This window comes from Sturnira hondurensis, unplaced genomic scaffold (assembly GCF_014824575.4).
Source record: "Sturnira hondurensis isolate 20B ecotype Veracruz unplaced genomic scaffold, ASM1482457v3 Scaffold0000167, whole genome shotgun sequence".
NCBI classification, from domain to species: domain Eukaryota; kingdom Metazoa; phylum Chordata; class Mammalia; order Chiroptera; family Phyllostomidae; genus Sturnira; species Sturnira hondurensis.
Window position 1 is genome coordinate 10,867,254 of NW_028072798.1, and position 21,751 is coordinate 10,889,004.

A 21,751-nucleotide genomic window follows, 5' to 3' on the forward strand; every position below is an offset into this window, starting at 1 on the left:
TACCACCTACATGCAGGCATTGGTGTAGGTGCTTTGCGTGTATTACCTCTCTGTGTTTATAGCAGTCCTGTGAGGTTTGCTGCTTGTGCTGTTCTCAGATGTGGGCGAAGAAGCCTGGGCACGGGGGTCAGTAACTTACCGCAGGTGTGCGAAGTGTTCGAACCCGGGCAGTCTGACGGCTTCCTCCTAGGCCACTCTGTCTGCAGAATTTGGAATGTAAGATCTCTGCAAAGAACGCAGTGTTTTGGAGTTTCATACGAAAATATAGAGTAATGTAGAGCTTAATTTTCAGGAAGAACCACAAGCCTGTAAGATTAATGAGAACGGTTTAGTTATATTTACATCGTATATTATGTGTATATAGGTAGGTTTTGTGTATCGATGTGTATGTGTATGTATTGATTTTCATCTTGATTTTGTAAAGCCCTGTTGTAACTTCGTCTTTTATGCTTGAGAAGATGATCCTGTGTTTTGTGTCCGCGTGGTGCAGGCCTTACTGTACTACTTCCTGACTGTGCAGGGTGTGTGTGTGGCAAGCACTAGGAGGAGTAGGGACGAGGGGTCTGAGGGATGTGAGGAAGCTTCCCGGATGGTAGCGTCCCAGTGCCCGTCCCACTGCCCCTCCCAGTGCCTAAGCACGAGTTGGGCAGGCCTCACCCCAGGCCCTGCCCTGCCGTGTTCAGACCCCCTTCTGTGGACATAGCTGAGATTACGAGTGTTGTAGTGCTCCACCTGTGTCCACCCACACTATTTCCTCGTGTCCCTCTTCCTCTTGACGTGTCCTCTCAGGGCTACCCTCCTTGCCTTTGCTGTGGCTGTTGCCTCGGCCTTTTAATATCCAACAGATTAAACCTGTTCGTTCTCATCACTTCTAGGGCTGTTAACGAAGTTTTGTTTCCACATTAGCCTCGATCCCTCTACCCGTGATGTTTGAATTTCGTCAGTAGTTCTTGATTGTTGCTAACAATTCTTTAATATCTACTGAACAAGAACTTGCCATTCCCAAACTATGAGGCTGCATTTTCAGACCAAATGCAGCTTTAGGGAAGAGCCTAGCAGACCTTCTTAGGTCCTGCCTACTCCCCCTTCTGGTCACAAGTCTGTGTTTTCTGTTCTTGCGAAGAGCAGGGATGCATGGAGCAGGTGTCCAGGGGGCCAGGTGGGAATCAGGGGCCCTGAATTTGGGCTGTGGAGCCGCAGGTCGGCGGGTGCGCATTCGCAGCGGCGGGAGACTGCGTGTGCTTGCCACACTGCGCTCGATGGTCAGAAGCTTCCGTTGTGGGCCCTGTTGTCCCCTCACTCACAGCAGCTTGAAGGAGCACGTGCCTGCGCCTTCTTTACGGCTTGTGTTCTAACACTGTGTGTAATTTAACTTTGAAAAGTCACTGTTTCACTAAGAGGCACCCACACCACCAAATGTCACATGTTTGTGATTTGTAAAGCATCCGAGCAAGTGTCTGGTGCTTCCGGAATGTTGGCATTTTATTAGTGCAGTGACTCTCTATCTGTAGTATGTGATTGGTCTAAGCAGCATGATTCTTGGGAGACATTGTTGCTTCCACATTAAGTACAGTGAGAATCATTGTTTGCTCCCGTGAACTTCTGTCCATGAGCAAAAGTTTTGAGAATAGTTCTGCACCCGTGTCATGGGTTCAGTGGTGTGAGAAACTGCTTCTGTCGCAGATTTGGTTTTGTATGTTTTTCTTTTAGTGGCTCAGCCCTGTTAAAACTGTCGATATTTAAACATTTCTCTTGGCTTTATCTTAGGTGAATGCAGCATTCGTTCATTCACTAGTGTTTATTGAGTGTGTGCTGTCCGTCAGGCTGTCAGGACCAGGCCTATGACAGTGAAAGGACTCGACTGCCTGGGGCCTCCAGGACGGAAGGGAGAACAGCTTTAGAGCTACAGCGACCCTTGACCCTCACTCGACCCTCGACCCTCGCTCAAGGGCCTGAGGTGGAGTCCTGGCCCTGCCCCCCTCTCTCCATTTCCAGGGTCACTTGTGGGGCGGTCACCTGCTGTGCGTCAGTCCCTGTGGAAGTGCTGAGCACGCACAACCTAATGGACGCATGGTGCCTCTCTCTGGTAGCTCCCATTCTAGCTCCCATTCTGGCCAGGCACGCTGGGACCCTGTGGCGGGGCTGTGAGTGGGGGCAGGGACCTGACCCTTGCACTGGCTCTGTGATTGATCAGGAGTTTTTGCATAGGTATGAGGGAGGGCGCCCCTGGCAGATCCGTGTTTCACTTGGCACACGTATTTTTTGCCTGGTCCCGTTGTGTGGAGGGAGCACCAGAAGCGCCTTGGGGACAACTGTGCTGTGCTGAGTGCCAGAGGAGGTAGACTGGGGTGCTCACTCTAGGAATCATGTGTCCTGAACCCCAAAGAGTTGGTGGGAAACAGCAGAGAGAAGGCGGAACGCTCACTTGGACACATGCAGTGCGGTTGTACTTGCGCGTGGGTCTGTGAACCTGGAAGCAACTCTGTGACCTGCTTGCAGGTCGTGTTGTTCCTACTACTCACAGCTCCTCCCTGTGTGTGGAGGCCAGGTCCTTGCTTTGTGGCATCAGGTTTGGCCAGTGACACGTGCAACCCTGAGCAGCAGCTTTAAGCCCCATTCCAGGGTTCTTCCCTCTTCTCCAAGTGAGTAAGTCCCAGGCTGGGGCTGACGCTCTCACCTTTGGTACCAGAATTGAGAATAATGGAACAGAGTCCTGGCTACCCACGGAGTGAGATGTTATCATGAAAAAGAATTGAAACTATCGTAAGCCTCAGGGGTCTTGGGTTCATTTGCTTTGCATTGTGACCTAGGACTGAAGTAGTGTGTCCGTGTGTCTCGCACACAGGCGTGCATGCTTGTCTGCGTGGGCTGAGAAGCCACAGGCTGGCAGGAAACTGGAGCCCTTGACCAAGGCCAGTTTCTTACTGGCCTTGTAAGCCTGGTCAAGAAGGTTCCAGATGAGAGTTCAGCAAGACCCCCTGGCATCAGTCTGGGGCATGGAGGGAGGACAAGGCTGGAGGCTGCTGTCTCTGGAGGTGAGGCTGGGGGAACAGCTTACGTGGAAGGAGAGAACTAGTGGGGGTTAGGGACTTGGGGGGTGATGAGGACCAATCCGGGTAAACCCAGGTTTGTACTCGGCCACTTAGGTAGGTGGTGGTATTCTTACAACCAGAATTGAAGGAAAAAGTATGTAAGCAGTAGACTAGATTTGGGTGGGGAAGTGAAAAGCTGCCTTTGAGATACCCTGAATTTGAGGTGCTTGTGAATTTCCAGGTAGAAGTTTTCAACACAGACAGCCAAGAGGAACGGGGCGGAGGGTGCAGGGTGGCTGTGGGACGGAGGCGTGGAGGAGGCCTGAGAACCAGTGGTGCTGAGCACCCGATCTTTCTGGGCTGGGGTGGCAGACTGGGCCAGCCGGCCAGGGAGAGCCGGTGGGCAGCACAGCAGTCGGAGCAGGGAAGGGGGCTCCCTGGAAGAAGTGTCCCCTGCAGAACTTTCCCCTCGGACACCTTCTAACCCACAGACCCTTCTGCCCTGCAAGGCTGCTCTTCCTGAGACGGCTCTGGTGTCCCCATTGGCCACTCGTGCAGGGCCGCGGTGGCCGTGCTTGCCTCCCTCTGTGGTGGTGTCCCTGTGTTCCTCCTGTGTCCCGGTCTGCCTTGTTGACCCGTGTGCTCCTCTCTCGGCGGCAGTTTAAGTGTTTTAATGGTGGCGTCAGCCCTCTGTTGTTTTAAAGGGGCCTGTAGTTAAGTGTGATGGGACCATTGTCCTGAGATCAGAGAGGCAGAGGGGCACTGACTGCGGCTGACCTTGGGTATGTCCTTAATAGTTCCTGCCTTGGAACTGCTCATTTACCGTAGACACTAAAGAACTACTGCTGCTCCTGGGTCTTGGCCACCCTGCCGCAGGGGGCAATGGCGGGCCTGCTTTTCCTGGCAGCTGCTGCTCCCTGCCATCCCCTTCCACCTTGTTGCCAGGACGTCTGGAGTGTGGACGTTCCACCGCAGAGCGTGGCTCCCTCTCACGGTGCTTTGTGTCATTGCTGTCATCCCAGAGCCTGCGCCATCCACCCCTAGACCGGGCGATCCGGTAGACAGAGGCCTTGCCCTTCGGGTTAGTCTGGCGGTGATAGGATACACAGGCCTCAGACAGGGCTGCCTGTCTGGTCTTCAGTCCTCCCCTGAGGTCGTCTTCAGCCAGCTGCAGTGGTTATTTTCACTGAGTCTGTACGTAAAGGCCTAAAGAACAAAGCAAAAACTGTGTTGGATTTTGGTGGCCAGTGGTGGAGAAGAGGAATTTGGGAAACAGAACAGACAATGAGCAGGAGCATGGGAGAGGGCAGGGAGCGGGAACTGGGCCCCCAGCAGAAGTTAGGGGCCCTGGGGTGGCTGCCGCAGAGCTGAGCTTCGTTTTTAGCTCCAGCATCATCTCCCGGGTAAGCCATGTGAAAATAGCGGCCTCCTCGTTGCAAACTCAGCTGATTGCCGTATTTCCAGTCCATTTTGTACCCAGGAGTCCTGTTCATTTTCCCCAGACTTGCCCATCTCCAGGGCTCCAGACTGCCAAGTGCTGTGTTGCCAGCCCTGCCCTCTCCCTGCCCTTTGGGAAGGTTAGCGTTGCTGAGAGGAGATCCGCATACAGCCAGGGGCTTGATGGTGTTCCTCCAGGAACTGGCTGCTGGGTGGAGGAGAGCCACTTTTTGCCCGAGACTCCAGAAATGAGTCAGGACTGCCCAAGTGCATTGTCAGGGGCGTGGGCGCGTGCATGGCACTGCGGCTCCTTGACCAGGGCCAGGCCGAGCCACTCTCCTGTGTTTTGAGTCCTCCAGCGGAGGGCGTGATGTGCACACCAGGTAACTGATGAGTGTGTATGTACCCTAGGAAACTGAGGTGCGGTGCTCAGTTGTGTAAACACACAGCCGGGGACATTTGAGCCGTTTTGTTTAGGGCTTCGGGAGTCTGGCCCTACCCTGCTGGGCTTGTGTCCATTTCTTTAGAAACTGAGTACCTTATTTGAAAGCAAAGTTTTACTGAATATATATAGTTCATTGCAGATAGAAATTACTTGATAGCATATTGTGTAAAATGTAGATTCATTCCCAAAACACGCCACTGCTTTTCCCTGGGTGCTGTGTCCCTCATTTTCTCAGTTACTTGTGTCCATGACCTTGCATCAGTCATCTGTGACTCATTTCTTTCTCGAAGGCTTCATATCTAATCTGTGTGCCAACTCTGGCAGCTCTGCCTTCAGAATGTTCTCCTAGTCTAACCACATCTCCACATCCCCACTCCTTGCTGCTGGCCTACTCAGAGGTTCCGGGACTGCCAGGGTTCCGGGACTGCCAGGAACCTCTCACCTAATCTTTTTTCCTCTCCATTTGGTTACCTGCCCCTCCCCCTCCCCACCTCCCTTAGTCTGTTTCTCACATAGAGATGCCCTTCTAAACCTTAAGTTAAACAATATTGTTTTCCTGTTTAGGCTCCAGTGGCTTTAGCTGTTACTTTACTCAAAGTGTGCCTTGGCCTGCAAGGCCCAGCATGATGCCCTTTTCCCAGGCAGTCCGGTGCTGTTTCCCCTTCCTTCCATTCCAGCCACCGTGGGCCTGCCATTCCTGGCACTCGCCCGCCAGGCTCTCTCTGCCTGGGGTCTTCACACTTCTTCCCCCTCCCCCTGGATGGCTCTTTCCCTGTAGTAGGGCTTTGTCTAAGGGTCCCCACTTGCAGCCCTCAGTGGCTTGTGGACCCCTGCTCTTTAGTCCTTCTTGTGTGTCCGTCTGTCCTCACTGGCTGTGTCCTCCTACTCGAGCGCAGGTTCCGTGAGCAGAGACCCTGTGGGTTCCTTACTGTTCCCTTGTGGTGCAGAGTCAGGGAGGCGGAGGGACAGTGGTGGTGGTGGTGGTGATTGAACCGGGAATGTCCCCTGGACTTCGTGACTGCGCTGAATTTGGCTACTAAATTGCAGTGTTCACTTATTTTTGAAATATTTATTACAGGTTATTCCCGTATTCCTGATTGTTTAAATTTTTAATACACTTCCAAAGCATTGGTAGGAAGTCAGCTGTATCTTTGAGCCGATTTGTGCCCCAGCTTTGGAAACCCGACCAGGACAGTTTGCTCCCTTTCTTCCCTTTCCATTTCTTGAGAGTTACTGCTGGAAAAATGCAGAGAACCTTGGTTCTTAGGAACTCCCGACGAGTTTCCAGTAGCTTCGTGGTTCTTCCCAGCCTGTGTCCTTGGAGGGCTCTTGGTTGTGGATGGGTCCTCTGGGCGTCTGGCTCTCCCTGGGCAGCGGGCTTGCTGACCGGGGCCTTGCCTGCCCACCTGGGTCTTGGGTTGGAACGCTGCAGCCAGTCTGCGTTTCCCTCCCTTCCCAGGCCAGCAAGGGCTCAGGAGGGTCTGTGCTCCTGTCGGTGGGGTGAGGCCCAGCGAGTGGGAGGGATTAGTAGTTTCAGATGCAGCAAGCCAGGGGCTTTTTCTGCTTTACTGCTTCCTTTTCCCCACTCAAGAAACACCTACTAACTTGACATTGGTAAATAAATAATAGTCAATTTACTTTTACTGTTCTGTAGCATTCTGTTGTCCAAATGAACCGTAGCTTATTACCTCAACTCTTACCTGCGAGTGACCAGGTCATTTTATGTTTTTCCATAGTCATAAACGTGGACTTAATGAACACCTCTGTCCGTGTTTCCTTCTGTGCTAGTGACGTGTTTCAGGGTGGATCCCCGGGAAATAGCGTCTGGGTCGCAGGCCACGCGCAGACTGGGATCTCCCAGGCTCTGCGGGGTCTTGCTTGAGGTGGTCACACGATCCCACCGCAGGCTCCAGGGTTTCCCACGGCCTCACCCCCGCAGGGATGTGTGGACTAACAGTTACTTGCACTGCCCTGGTTCCAGTGAGCGACTGTGTGTTCTTATGTGTATGTTCTCTGATTTTCTCTCTGAATTGTCTGTTTGTATTTTGTCCATCTTTTTTCCAGTGATTTTTGTTGGGAAAAATCCTGTCTTTTTCTGGTTTATTTGTAGGGATTATTATAAATCCTGAATACTAATCTTTTGTACCTGATGTATTTTTCAGATTTTTTTGTTTGTGGTTTTCCACTTTTTACAGTGTCTTTTGTCACAGAGATTTAAAAATATTTGAAATGGTGGGTTTACCAGTCTTCACTCTTGTTTGATGAACGTGTTCCATGTTTTATTTGGAAAGTTACAGTTTCACTTTTACACTTGACTCTGTCTTCATGCCAACTGCTGACTCCGTGGTGGCTCCCTTACCGTGTCCTCCAATGCTCAGGTGGGGACCGTGGCGTCTGTCCCGGACCTTCGTCTTCCTGGCTTCCTCTTGGATTTCTCTCTCACGTGAACTTGGCAGTGTATTGAAGAGAGTGTTTATTGTGCGTCCTCTGCCACACAGTGGAACGGTCACTGACGGTTTAGTCTACTGCCACATTGCTGGGCCTGGCGCGTTACAGCCTCTGTCTACACACCGGGGAAATAGGAGGTGTCCCTCAGCGGTCAGAAGTGCGGCTGCAAAAAGACCCCATGTGGCTTTGTGCGTCAGAATTGCCTGAGTGGGCCCTCTGGCCCGCTGTAGGACGGGCCTGGTCCCCGCCCCCAGGTCTTTTGGGCGACAGCAGGTGGCACATGAAAGCACCTAGCACAGCGGCCCCTTTCAGGGTGGGCGCCTGGGTGCTTGTGCGGTGTTTGTGCTGTTTGTGCGGTGCTCACGCCGGTGTTTGCTGTTTCTTCCTTTGCCCTGTTTGTGTGCTGTAGCTGAACACCTTCCTTGTTCGGCTCAGGACAGGAGCGTACAACCGTCTGCTTAACCTTGTATTTGTTGGTGTTGTTTGTGGGCACGGGGAGGGTTCCAACACTGTGTTTAGGGTTAGGATTGTGTGCTTTAGGTGGATTCTGCATTCCGTATCTTACATTGAAAAGAAACCCATTTCTTGCTGTTTTTTATGTTGTGTGCAATTACCTCTAGAACTGGTAATATTCTCAAAAGTATACTTAAGTGAGATTTTATGAATAGTGATAACTTTTTATATAAAACAATTAGTGACTTTGAGGTTTTCATTTCATGCAACCTAGTACTTAACCACATTTCTGTGCCTTTGAGTTTTTGCTTATGACATATTCCATTAGTTATCTGTAGAGTTTTTTCCAGAATGACCTTTTTTTGAGTCCACATATGTATGTGTCAGCATGGGATATTTACTTAACCGTGTGGAAGAGTCTCAAATAGGGGTTGCAGGTGTTGTCCAGTGGATGGGTCGTTCCGGTAATGTGAGATGACAGTGTGCCTCGGTGACTGCTTCCTGTCACGGTCGGAGAACCTCTCCACCAGGCAGTGGCCATTCTCCTCAGTGTCACTGTGCCCTGCGTGTCCTGTCCCTCTTCTGAAGCGGTGAGCTCGAAACCCTCCTGAACACGCCCTCATCCAAAGCCCTGCTGCTGGCGTCTGCGCTGGCCTTTCATTTGTCCCTTTCTTGGCACCGGGAGACGTTCCAGGCTGCTCTGGGCAGTGGGTGACGCCTGCGGGGAAGCAGGAGGTGCCATCAGAAGGCACCAGAGGTGGGTACAGGTTCGGCTTGCACTCAGTCACCTGCCCCCAGACCACCGGTGTTCAGTTTGCCAAAGCCCGGTGGTGAGGCAGTGGCATTCAGGTTGCTGCTGTCACCCCTCTTTCCACCTCTGGGCTGGCCCTCTCCGTGTCATGTGTGAGACGCGGAAAGCTCTGGCAGGAGTGTCCGACCTTGTGGCGTGTCCGGGCTGCGCTGGAAGAAGAGTTGTCTTGGACCACACGTTCAGTCCACAAACACTGATGAAAACTGATGAGCAAATAAGATGTTTTAAGTAAATCTGTGATCTTGCGTCGGGCTGCATTCAGAGCCATCCTGGGCCGCAGGTTGGACACCCCGACTCAGGCTTCGGGAGAACTCAGAAACCGTCTGCTTTAAAATCTGCGTGTGTTTGTTTGCCAACACGAAGTACGATAGAGACTCGATGAGTCTTCCTTTCAGATAAGTTTCTTGAACTTTTTTAACCGAAATAAGTTTGAGTAGTGTGAATTCAATTTTGGGTGTGCTTGAAAAATATAACTGGGAGCATTTTAATTGTAAGAAGCTCTTTTGAATCTGTTGCCGTAGTCTGAGTATTTACTTTGATGTGACCGTTACTGTAAATACAGTAAAAGGTAGTCTACCAATTTATGTGTATAATTTGTATGATACATTACTCTTGTCAAAATTTAGAAACGTTTAATATTTCACATACTTAAGAATCTTAGTGCAGATTTAAGAAGCAGGTTATAAAAGCAGGTTTTACCATTTTATATTCTTGGATTTTCTTTGTAATATTAAAATATTGGGGCTGAGTTCAGGAACATAGTTTTTGTCCTTGAACAAGAAGGCATTTCAAAATTTTGTGTACCTCGATTTGGTCACAGATCGTTAGAAATGCTTTGACCTTCTGGCGTTGGGTTTCAGAAGTAGAATTATAGATGCTATGCAGTGTCATCTGTCTCTACAAAGCTCTGCGTCTGTGTCTCGCGTGTGTCTGGGCCGCAGTGCGCGTGCCGGTGTTTCCCTGCCACGCTGTGTCTTGCTGGAGGCAGGCGAGCCTGCCTGTCAGACCATCTCCTGGAGGTGCAAGCGCACGCGTCTGCGGGCAGGGAGGGGCACTCACCCTCGTGCCTCGCTGTGGCCGGTGCGTTTCCGTGACGGAGACGGCGTGGTGACCACAGAGCCCTATGAGGTAGAGGGCAGCCTGTTCACAGGTCGTGAGAGGAGGCTGGTATCTTGCACGGGACCACCTGGGCGTTGAGCCCGTTCTGGCCCTTCCAAGGTCCTGCCTCCTTTTCCCACTTCTCACCGCACACCTGTTGCTTGTTCAGGGGAAGCACGAAGTTCTTAGCTTCTCACACTGATTCATTACGTACAGTATTTTCGGAATCAAATTCCTTGATTTTTTTTCCCTAGGGCATCAGAATTTTTATAAAAATAGGTTTACTTTATATTTAATAATATTTACTTTGTAATTATAATTTAGTTTCACTTTCAACATTTTGAATAAGAAAATTTTCAAACTTAGATAAAACTCACTTATATTTATCCCCAGACATTATGATTTTCAGAGTTTTGATATTCTTTTTTTTTAAATTTTTTCTTTTTTTAATTTTTAATTTTTTTTATTTTATTCATTTATCTTTAGAGGGGAAGGGAAGGAGAGAGGAAGAGAAACATCAATATATGGTTGCTTCTTGTGCATCCCCTGCTGGGAACTGGCCCCTGCAGGGAACTGGCCTGCAACCCAGGAATGTGCCCTGACTGGGAATCGAACCGTGATTGTCTGGTTCACAGGCCCATGCTTAATCCACTGAGCTACACCAGCCAGGGCTTCAGAGTTTTGACATTCTTAAATCACTGGTTTTTGTTGTTTTAGCTAAACAATTTTAAAGCAAAAGCTAAAAACTAATATAATTTCTTCTCTACCTCACTGTGTATCTCAAAAAACCTAACAAGAATGCGGTAATCCTATCAGCCAATTAACTGTAATTCTTACTACTGTCTAGTATGTGGTCTTTATTCAGATCTCCCTCTCTCTCAGATGTGTTTTTACAGCTACTGTGTTTGAACCCAGATCCAAGCAAGGCCCACACAGTGTGTTTTCTTTTGTGGTCTAGAGCGTCCCAGGCCCTCGCCCACCCGCTTTGTATCCCTGTCATAGCCGTGCTGGGGACCTGGATCCCTGTTCCTGCACAGTGTCCCCACACTGGGCATGCCTTTCTTCCCCAGCAGGGGTGGTGGCATTGGACTTGTTTCTGTGGCTCTAAGGCTGTGATTGACCGGGATGCCCCTGAGTGGCACGATGTGATGCCTGTCCTGTGGCCTGGCATCAGGAGCCCAGCCAGAGGCAGCGCTGTGACAGCCTGTACCGCAAGCGGCGAGGTCACTGGTTTCAAAGGCAGTGTGTCACCTGTTCATACTGATACTGTTACAGGGTGAACTGCGGACTTGAGGTGGAGACGCTGTCTGTGGTTGTGGTAGCACTGACTGTGGGGTTGCATTCGTAGCAGGGCTGGACCGAAGTACTACAATTGGTGAGTTGGGGACCAGTTGATTGTTTGTGCTCAAAGGCTGTTGTTCAACAGATTACTGCCAAACTGACAAATGTTACTATTTGGTAGGCTGACATGCAAATGACCCAAGAATTTTAATTTTACTGAACCTAATTGAAATCAACAATAGTAGGTAGCCACCAAAGAGCTGATGTAATTTTGAATTTCAGTCACTACAAGTGTAGTTACTGAGATTAGCAGTGGACGTACCACTGATCAGACCCGTCCGGATGTTTGCGATCCATTCTGGGAACTGTCTCGGGCTAGGAGGGTAGACCAGCAGGAGTGTTCAAAGAGAAGAGGGCACAGGCGTGGGTGGATGTAGAGTCATGTCACGGGAGGAGCACAGCTGAAGGGAGGAACCAGAGTCAGAACGCCATTCTGAAGAGGTTCCAGGCTTGTTCTAAATCCATGGCTCTCTGCTGGGACACTGCTGTGCCCCGGGGGACAGATGCAGATGTCGAGAGGCGTTTCTGGTCGTCACACTGGGGTGGGTGCTCCTGGCCTCTAGCGTGTCCCATCCAAAATGTCCCAGTGGGGAGGACGAGAAACCTTCCTCCGTCCAAACTGGGTTCCCTGTGATCCAGAGGGAAGAATTGGTTTTTTCCTGGTAGCTCAGGCTGTACACAGAAGTAATGAATTCAGTTTCACGAACCAGCTCCTGTCCTGTTTGCTTACCCAGGGTGCACGGTTCCTGGCGGAAATCTGTTTCACTCTGTTCCATTTCATTAAGAAATCAGGAAAAAGGGATCATAAACCACAGTCTGAAGAGATGTCTAAATGACACCAGGGGGTAAAACTAAGCCCGGTTGGCAGAGCTGCACGGAAATTCTGCTTTTGTGTGTGAGGCGGCACTTCCCAGCTGTGCGGCGGAGCGGGGCGGGTGGAGGCGCTGCGCAGCCAGAAGGCGGGCACAGTATCGCTGGGTTCACGGCTCCCCAACTGGACGTCTAGGGACAGGGTTCGCGCGTATCTGAACATGATGGGAGAATGATTGCGCCTTCATCACTGGTACCAGACTTTTGTTACCTTCTGACTAGGGTGTGCGCTTCCCTCACCTAGAGTTTCCAGTCCCGTCCACTTCAGTACTAGAGCCGTGGAAACTGGTTCTAGTCTTATTTGATGGTAAGTTGGGGAGAGCCTTACACTGCTGTGCCACAGGTTTTACTGTTTCAGTAGCTGGGCTTCAGTGGACTTGTTTCCTTTGTAGTGCTTCGTATTTTATTTTGCAAACTTACATTTTTGTTCTGAGAGCAGATTCCTAGGCTTCACCAGATTTCCAAAGAGTCCGTGGTAAAATGGGGTATCTGCCGCACAGGCGGCCCGTCGGGTTGCCGTGTGTCTGTGGACGTTGGTGCAAACGTGGTGTGCACGGGCCAGCTAGAAACGCAGGCATGCGCATTGTTCATGAGTGTGCCGATCGCCCTTCTGTCCTGCAGGTTCACTGTGCTCTGTAACAGGTCATCTGTGTGGTACACGTCTGTGTGCTCGGTCTTCAGGTCCAGAGATCAGGGCATGTTCAGAGGGGAAACCAACTTCCTGACCTCCCACACTGCTGCCTGAGGGGCTGGGTGGGTTTCTGGTTCCAGGGGGCCTAGCAGCAGAGCTCAGAGTGACTTCGCTCTGTCAACAAACCGCAGGGTGGCTGTGAGCCCTCAGTTGTTTGGTGGATAATGCAGTTACAACTGAGGCATTTACAAAGTATGTTGGCTCATTGGATTTCCCAGCAGGCTCTGTTTCCTGGCAGAGAACATTGTTGCCTCACAGTGTTTAGGTATTTGAGTACCGGACACGTTTCTGTCAGGGTTCACGAAGGAGAGCTGCTTGGGGGAGGGGGTATTGGATTGGTTTTTTAGCAGGAAACCGCTGCTCTTCGCCTGAAAGGCTGCTCTTCCCGTTTTCAGTGAACTTGGGCGCTCTCAGCTTCGGGGAACTGGCACCCAGATGTGAGAGGTACGAGAGCTGGCTCACCGTGAACAGGCGTGCGTTGTGCTGTGCTAGAGATTTAGAGGCAGGCATATTTAATGGGGTCGCTTGAGTGTAAAGACCAAGTACGGGTCCCCAGGTGTAGAAGGACCCCCTTCCTGGCTGTGGCTGCGGGTTGGGAGTGGTGGCTCTCAGGTGAGGGGGGCAGCGGCAGTGCCTGTGGGGGTTTGCGCCAGCCCGCCGGGCACGGTGGGGGCAGGCTGGCAGAGTCTGCCTCGTGGCAACAGCGCTGGGGTCTGAATGCAGCGCACGCCAGAAGGTGAAACTCAGTCTGTACTCTGTGGTTATCCCAGAAGGTGGTTCCCTATGAAGCACATTCATTCATTTTTTTTTTTTAACAGCACACTCTCTACACCAGAGTCTAGTTGGGGAAATCAGATGTTTCCAAGGTAGCAGAATTAGTGCTGTTAGAACAGGTGGGGTTTCTGTAAATGCTGAGTTGCTGCTGTGCACCTGAAAGTAACACAGTGTTGTCTGTCAGCTGTACTGTAAAACAAATCATTTTCAACAAAAAAGAAAACAGGGTTGAGAGGAGCTGCCGGCGCCTGGGAACAGGGTATGGGGGACATGGGGCTGGGGGGACATGGGGCTTGGGGGACATGGCTGGGGCATGGCCCTGGGCTTGAATGCTGCAGGCAGAGTGCACCTGCGTCCCAAGAAGGTCTGCGCAGCTGTCGTTCCAAACTTCCAGCAGTATTGTTCATTTTGTGCAAGTTTTAGGTAGTGAAATGCATATAATTTTAAAGAGTGTTCTTGAAGTGCTAGCATTTAAAAAATAGTGCTTATACAAGATTCCAGAAAACCCATGCCTCAAGTATTTTTCTGTCTTCTACCTAAACTATTTAATATTCAGATGTTATTACTGTTTTTTAAATATTTTCTTTATTTTTAAAGAGAGTGATAGGGAAGGAGAAAGAGAGGGAGAGAAACACAAGTGTGTCGTTGCCTCTCATGTGCCCCCCACTGGGGACCTGGCTTGCAACCCAGGCCTGTGCCCTGACTGGGAATCGAACCAGCGACCCTTTGGTTCGCAGCCCACGCTCAATCCACTGATTTACACCAGCCGAGGCTGTTACTACTGTTTTTAAAAATGTGAGTCAGATGGCTACTGTCCTGTCGCTTGTTTCCTGTGCTAGTAATGTGTGCGGGCACGTGCAGCGGGGGCTCTCCCACGGGAGTTGGAGTGGTGGCAAGCCTGTGTGCAGTTGGTGTGGGCTTGCCTCGGGCTGGGAGGCAGGTTTCGGGTGGGTGCTGGGCGTTGGGGCGGCAGGCGGCTCCGACACGGCCCCTTGAAGCGCAGACCGGGCGTCTGCGATCCGTGTGAGTGGAAGGAGCCTGGGGTGGCCCTGGTGGGTTTTTACCTCTGTGGGCAAGAAGACCAAGTGGTTCCCAGTGTCGTGGACTGATGGGGTGTTGCTCATGGCAAGGAGATCGTGTTCGTTTGCTCCTTGCGTTGGCTCTTCTTCACTTTTATAATGCAGCCTCTGTCCTTCCACGGGTTTCGCTTCGTTTTTCTGCCTCTTGTATTCTTCATGATAAACATTAAAAGTTGTCATTAAATCAGCCCCAAGTAATGTTCCATTTCTATCTTAATACTCGTGGGTGAAACTATTTCTCAGGGAAAAGTTTATGCAATGGTAAATATGTAACTTTAGAGAAAAAAGAAACTTGTTTTCCCATCAGGAAAAGAAACGTGAGGAAGGGGAACGGGACTGTTGTGTTGCCTCTTCCTCCCGCTCGCATTAGATCCCTGCAGGTGACCTGCAGGACGCTGCCCTGAGTGAGGAAGGGCTCACAGGCGGTCACGGTCCCTCCTGCTCCGAGTGCCACGGCTCCTGAAAGTTTGCCCCGAGCAGCTGGCGCTTCGCTGAGATATGGGAGGACCTGCAGCCGTGTTTTTTATTTCCGGTTTTGTTTTCTCCCGGGTGGTTTGTGTACCCAGCACTAAGGAGGGAGTGCTTTTTAGGGAAATGTTTGTCTTGGTAAAATGTGCGACGTTATCAGAATGTTAGCCTGTCGTGAGGTTCGCCCTTAGAAATGAAAAGCTTCCTGTTGAGAGCTCTTATCCGTTGGAAACAGGCAGCCACAACTGGGGAATCCGGTGCTGTTGCTGGAATGCTTTCTTCTGAGGGCGCAGCCCTGCGGTAGAGGCTGCGGTAGAGGCTGGCGGAGGGGCACTGGCCGGGTGCCGGGGTTGGCTGGCTGCTTCCTGTAGTGTGGTAACTCCTCCAGACAAGCTTCCTGAGCAGGGACATTGGAGCTCATACACATTGAACACCGTACTCAGAGATACAGCCGTTAAGTTGAAATGCCAGCTTGTTTCTGTCCCAAGGTCTTCATTGTGGGGGTGCTGGACCAGCCCTGAGACTGCTGGGCCCCCTGTGGAGTGCGGGCTGGCTTCAGACTGTGGCTTGGGCTTCAGGAACTGGGTCCCTGCAGCCGGTCTGGCTAGGGAGGCGGTCGTGGCAGGTCACCGCCCTCCCTGAACCTCAGACTCCTTTTTCCTGTTCATCTATCCCTTATTTCTCTGGAGCACCTCTTGAACCTGTTCTAGAGAAGAAAATGAGTGTCCCCGCTCGCTCCCTTCTAACAACAAGTGTGGCTGCAGAGCCCAGAGGTTGAAAGGCAGACTTCCGGGGGGGGGGGGGGCGGGTGCTGTCCACACCCCAGCTCTGCCTGCCCCGAGGCTGGCCAGGGGGTTGCAGTGAGTGAGGGGACCAGGGCAGACCCCCTGCTGCACAGCAGCGTCACCATAGTGCCTCAGTCCTAGTTGGGGGGATCGAATGCTGGCCTCTTCATAGCTGGCACTGGTGGCCTTTAATGTATGCTAGTTATAATTAGTATTGTTTGTTATTTCGGCCACTACCCAACCAGTGTTTAGGGTTAGGGACTCAATTTTATTAGTCTTCTCAGGTTTGCTAAAGTTACACCAGCCAAATTTATTATAGTTGGCTGGGTAATTGAACAGAATACTAATTAATTTTATTAAGGGAATATTCTAGTGACAACTATACTTGGCTATTCTTTGTAATGTTAAGGTAACCAGGCAAACTAAATTAATAGTTGTGTATTTCAGCTTTTTATGGACGATCAGCAGCTGAAGTGTGTCCATCATGGAGACAGGACATTTGTGTTCCCTCTGCCCTGTGAAGGGCGGTTACGGGCTTGTCAGGGCCAAGCCGAGCGTTCCCTCTCAGACCCACGCGATGGGCCTCCTTAACGTTTCGTAGGTTGGAGTTGTTTATGGACAAATCTCTGAGAAACTGTGCTTTTGTGTCTTTGGGGACCCGTACATGTGTATAGAGCTATTTTAGTCTCTTCACGAACGTCGTAAAACGAGTCCTTTAGCAAAACTATTGAGTTCCTTTGGAGGTTACTTTGCCTTTTTGGTTTAAATTAGTCTGGAAGAGTGACCCTTTGAAGGGGTCAGGGTGGTTGTGCCGGTAAACATTTGGAGCTGAAACATATCCTAGGAAGATGATTTCAGGGTAGTAGTGGTGTGGGTCTCAGAGTCTTAGGGTAAAAATATGACTCCTAGAAGGAAAACTTAAATGTATATAACTAAATTTATGAGTGGTTTTCTTTTCTGAAGTGCTGTTTTCAGGGGCCTCTGGAGGTGGTGGTGAGGCGAGTAAAGCTAATTGCAGAGCATGGGACAGTTGGGGGCAGGATGGCGGGCAAGGAGCGCTGCTGGGGGCACGGAGAGGGTTTCGCTAGCACAGGGCGCAGCGAGAAGAGCAGGAGCTGGTCCTGATAGGACTGGTGCTCACACTCGGCTTTATGGTCCAGGTGCCTCCTTCCCACTCGCCGTCACTTACGCCGGTTCTGCTGCTTGGCCCAGGCTGGACAGAGTTTGCGGCGTGTGGAGGGAACAGAGCAGGAGTCCTGCTCACGCAGCTTCCGCTCTGCTGGTGCATGAAGGCCCTCAGACCTCACCCCCACCGCAGGGCCCTGCTTCAGGCCAGAACTGTGCCTCACTGGTTTCTAACACACGTGTGCACTTACCCTGTATTTTTTCTTGGCAAGCCTAGTAAAGCATGGGGGCCAGACATGTACCAGATTGTCTCATTTTCTGTGTAATTTTCACGTACTTGGTACAGTTAACCGCATCTAATATCTCATTTTCCACACTTCAAAGAAATGCTTGTTAGGTCGTAATTATCAGTGAAGAAGAAGCTCCAGTGGGTTGGGGGGAAGTAGAGAAGAGCCTGATTGGTAACGATCTGACGTCTGAGACTAGGAAGTTCCAGAAAGAGAAGAGTGGAGGAGCAACGCAGTCTGACTTCGAGTTCGCGAGGTTCGGGGTGGACTTGGGGCGTCTGCTGATGGCGGAGTGACTTGATGCGTTGGGCAGCTCAGGTGGAGCAACCGCAGAAGCGCCTTGCCCCTGGCACACCCCGACGACGTGTGGCCAGACAGACAAGCACAGGTTCCCTCGAGGTCGTGGCCCCAGCCTGCGGGCCGCTGGTGGCCTTAGGTTACTTACTGTGTTTTGCTGTGTGTGGTACGCTCCTGTGTATAATGTACACCCACTTTTTTTTCCCAAACTTTCAGGAAAAAAAGCTTTTGTTTTAATTTTTATTTATATTTAGCAACGAAACAGATTATCGTATTCCAGGGTGTTATTTTGTATACAGATATTGTTACTGCTTTCTAGAGTTACGCTTTAAACACATAATCATAGATAAAATAATGAAAACATTTTATACATATGGAATTAGTACTACCCATGGATAATACGCATCTTTACTTTTCCCTCAAAAATTTGGACAAAAAAATGGGTACTATACACAGCAAAAGATGGTAAATTGCAAAGGGCCTGAAACTCATAGAGCTTCACCTACATAAACTGTGTTGTAGCTGATTAATAATGGTAAGAGCACCCCGTGGCCGGCCGGCTGGGCTTCGACCTGCCTTTGCACAGGGTTCTTCTGCGGTTCTCTCACGAAGCGAGGGGAGAGCAATCTAAACCGCATTTGTTGATTTGAGGGCAAGTAGTTTGTACTGAAAACTAATCACCATGATCTTCGCAGACGTTGGGTTGCCCTTCATGCACCTTTGTGACAGGGAGGAGGCTGAGCCAGGCAGCAGGGGGAGGTCGGTGGTCCGGGGTTCGGAGCTGGGTTTGTCACCTGACTGCCTGAGCAAGACACTTAAACTTTGAGACTTTTAATGACCAAATAGTAGTGCCTGCTTAAGTGGGTTGTGGTAGAGAGGTAATGAAATAATGCATGTCCTGTGTACCTGGAACTTGAAGGGTCCGTGCACAGTGGTGGTTACTGACGTCAGCTCCTCCACCACGTCACCTTCCCCAGAGACAAGTGAGGCAGAGAAGAATGGCACCCAGCTCGTGCACGTCACGTGGTTCACTGTGAGGCCCAAGGTCCCGTGTCTTAGTTTCTGTTTCAGATGCTCAGAGTAATGAAACATTTTAAAAAGTGGTGAATCGCCTTTTCTATTTATTATTATAAAAAGTGAATCTTTTCAGAATGCTGTTTTTTAAAAAATGTTTCCTTTTGCTCTCTTGCAGGATTTGGAGTTTCATGGAGTGATGAGGTTTTATTTTCAAGATAAAGCTGCCGGAAACTTTGCCACCAAGTGCATCCGGGTCTCCAGCACTGCCACCACTCAGGACGTCATCGAGACACTGGCTGAGAAGTTCCGGCCTGACATGCGCATGCTGTCATCTCCCAAGTACTCACTCTACGAAGTGCACGTCAGCGGAGGTCCGTGCGTCACAGGGGCAGGCCTCGGGACTCCGTGCGCCAGGGCGGGGCTCCTGTGGGTCCGCAGCACTGGCTGGCCCAGTAGGGATGTGCGTGCGTGTTTCTCCAAAGGCAGGCGGGGTTCCTGGCCTCTCAGGAGTAAAACGTTCCAGCTGCTCTGAGAGTCACGTCCATTGATGACACAGTGAGCTGCTTGTTTTTGGAGAAATACGTGTCTCTCTTGTATACGTTGTAATATTGCAGTTCGTTATAACCCAGTTCAGTAAGGGGGGATGGGTGTCACTCTGACTGTAACAGTCTTGTGACGGGAAACAGCATGGTTTTATTACTATTGGGGAAACTGGGGTTCTCTTAAGTACCCACTTGGTAATTTCTTCTTGTTTCAATATTTGAAATATCTGAAAATATCCCATAGATCTTTATCGAATGACAATTTAAACGATTGTGAGTGTAGAGACTTACACACTTTTGAGTGTTTTACAGACATTGAGTCCCTTGTAGACCAATCCAGTTACTGAAGGAGATAAATGATTACACATAACATAAAACCCAGTTTGAATACTTGTTAAGTTCTATCCACAAATCCTTTTGGAACATAATTTTATTTTATTTTTTTACTGCAAAAATATACCTTCCTTTGTAAATTTGAAATAGGGCCAATCTTTTTGTAGTGTGTGGAGTTCAAGTATGACCAAACCCCTTTGCCCCGGGTAGAATATATGGAATGTAGGCCGTGGTCATTCACTACTTTTTGTGAGGCTCCGAGAAGGTCGCCGAGACGCCATCTGCCCGCAGAACACCGCCTCCGCTCGGGGTGGGTGTCTGAGGCCGAGGGTGGCCTCCGTCTCCGAAGCGTGCGGCAGGGAAGATGAGCCGCTCCCTCTCGGCTCTGTCTGGTTGTTCGAGGACCCGCCACCAAGCGCAGTCTGTGCGGCAACGTGGTGCAAGGCCGGAATTGGGAAGCTGAGAGCAGAATGATGTCGATTTTTTTAAAGGACCATTTTTCTTTAGCTTTTCTTAGATTTGTTTGAAAAACTAGTATGCATAAAATGAAGGAGTTCTCATTCCGTTCCTAATCGCAACTACTCCCTGCTGGGGGCGTTCGTGTGCCCTGGCCCCCGCCTGCTCCTGGGTCCAGGAGGTGCTCTTGTTTCCCACCCGCTTGGATCTGGGGCTGTGCTTGTCGTTCCACACAGCACTGTGGGAAACCCAGCGTGACACCCAGGGGACTCCTGCACAGAGGGCGGTACGCCCTCCTGTGTGGTCTGGGGCGGCGTCTGACAGGAAGGGCTGTTCCTGCGGAGACTTGAAATGCCCCCCAGTGAGCACTGGGGCTCTGCCCTCCGGGAGCCCTACTGCTGTCCTTGTGGGTGGTAGGGTCCCCCAGGTCAGCTAGAGACACCTTGGGGTGACATGCATAGGACCTCAATGACCTTGGCACCCTGAGGTGGGCACATGTGCGCTGGGGCACCTCACCCTGGTTTTTGTGAACTTTTGAATGATTTAGATGTAATCGTTCTCAGTGTTCCCTAAATCATTCAGCGTGAAGGATTTCTATCCAGTACAAAGTTCATAAGAGCATTTTGGGTTTCAAAAGCTCTATGAGTTTCAGGCCCTTTGCAATTTACCATGTTTTGCTGTGTATAATACTCATTTTTTTGATCCAAATTTTTGAGGGAAAAATAAAGATGTGTAATTTAGAACTTGTTATGCTTGTGTGCTGATAATTACCATTACTGTTTACACGTAATTATTTACCAGATGCTTCTAGAGGTCTGTTTGTGTTTTAAATTTGTCCTGTTAAGCTTTGCTTCCCGTACCACAGCTGTTCTGCCCCCTCTCATTTGGCACATCATACACACAGTCACCTGGTGGCCTCTGCCTGCTGCAGGCTTCCAGTGGGGTCAGGCTGCCTGGAGCTCTCTGGAATCCCCGCGGGCTGCCCTTTGCCTGGCCCGGGTGCGGAGGCTGTTGGGTTTCTGATGCAGACAATGGGCCGCAGTGAACTGCACACCTGGGCATAACAGAGAACGGGGTGGCAGCTTCACGGGGGAAGGGGATGTGAGGGGTGAGGGTTGAGGGTGGTGAGTTTTGGAGACAAGGGTCAAGTTCAGAGTCAGAAGAAGAGCAGTCATTCCCCAGACTGCCGCTGCCACGTGGGTCCTTGCCATTTCTTGATAGCATGTAACAGGCAGCATTAATAGGGGACGGAAAGTCTCCCGTGAGTCAGTGGCACTTCTGTGAGATAATGACATTGTTCCCTTATTTTCCCGTTGCAGCTGAGGTCGAGTCATTTACAGAAACAGGCTTACAGCTGGGTTCTGCGTGCTTTGTGTTTTCTCCCCAGTCCGTGTGTGTCTCCTTTTCCCAGGGGGAGCCTGAGTACCGTGGGAAGCAGTCTCTGGTCGGGGTCTGTGCGGGCGTATGGTAGTGGTGTACACACAGCAGCAACACAGTGCTGAGTTAATCAGTCGTTCAGACTCTCACGTGACGTTTTGAATTACGTTTCAGTCTGTCAGCAAGTACTTGAGGGAATCAGGTTATTATGTTCATAAAAGCAAATGCATATCAAAATGTCGTGTTAGCTGGAGCCACTAAGTAACCATGGCTTCCCTTTCTCTCGTTTCCTGTTGTGAAGAAGAAAGAAGATTGGACGTGGACGAGAAGCCTCTGGTTGTGCAGTTGAACTGGAACAAAGACGACCGAGAGGGCCGGTTTGTCCTGAAGAACGAGAACGACGCCGGCCTTCCGAAGGTGGGCCCGCGTGCGTGTTACAGGCTCCTCCTCCGGCGCGTCCCTTCGCGAAGGGCTCTTTTCCCAGCTTCTCCCCGCTTCGTCCTCCGTTTCACAGAGTAACCCCGGATACTGCTCCTTACTTTTTAAGGAAGAGTTAGTGTGTACGCTTCAGGGACTAAGGGGTTG

General features: G+C 50.5%; 1 protein-coding gene across 17 annotated transcripts in view; it reads left to right on the forward strand.

The window, feature by feature from the left end:
• The window catches only part of AFDN (afadin, adherens junction formation factor), a 108,946-nt gene that overhangs the window by 10,191 nt on the left and 77,004 nt on the right, over window positions 1–21,751 (forward strand). For 10 of the 17 annotated variants that reach the window (XM_037062515.1, XM_037062735.1, XM_037063247.1 and 7 more), the window contains exons 2-3: window positions 18,634–18,829; window positions 21,468–21,583. In XM_037062515.1, the coding sequence (XP_036918410.1) occupies window positions 18,634–18,829; window positions 21,468–21,583 (312 nt within the window). The remainder of the gene's footprint in view (window positions 1–18,633; window positions 18,830–21,467; window positions 21,584–21,751) is intronic. The other 7 variants (XM_037062611.1, XM_037063257.1, XM_037063326.1 and 4 more) reach the window with 1 other exon arrangement.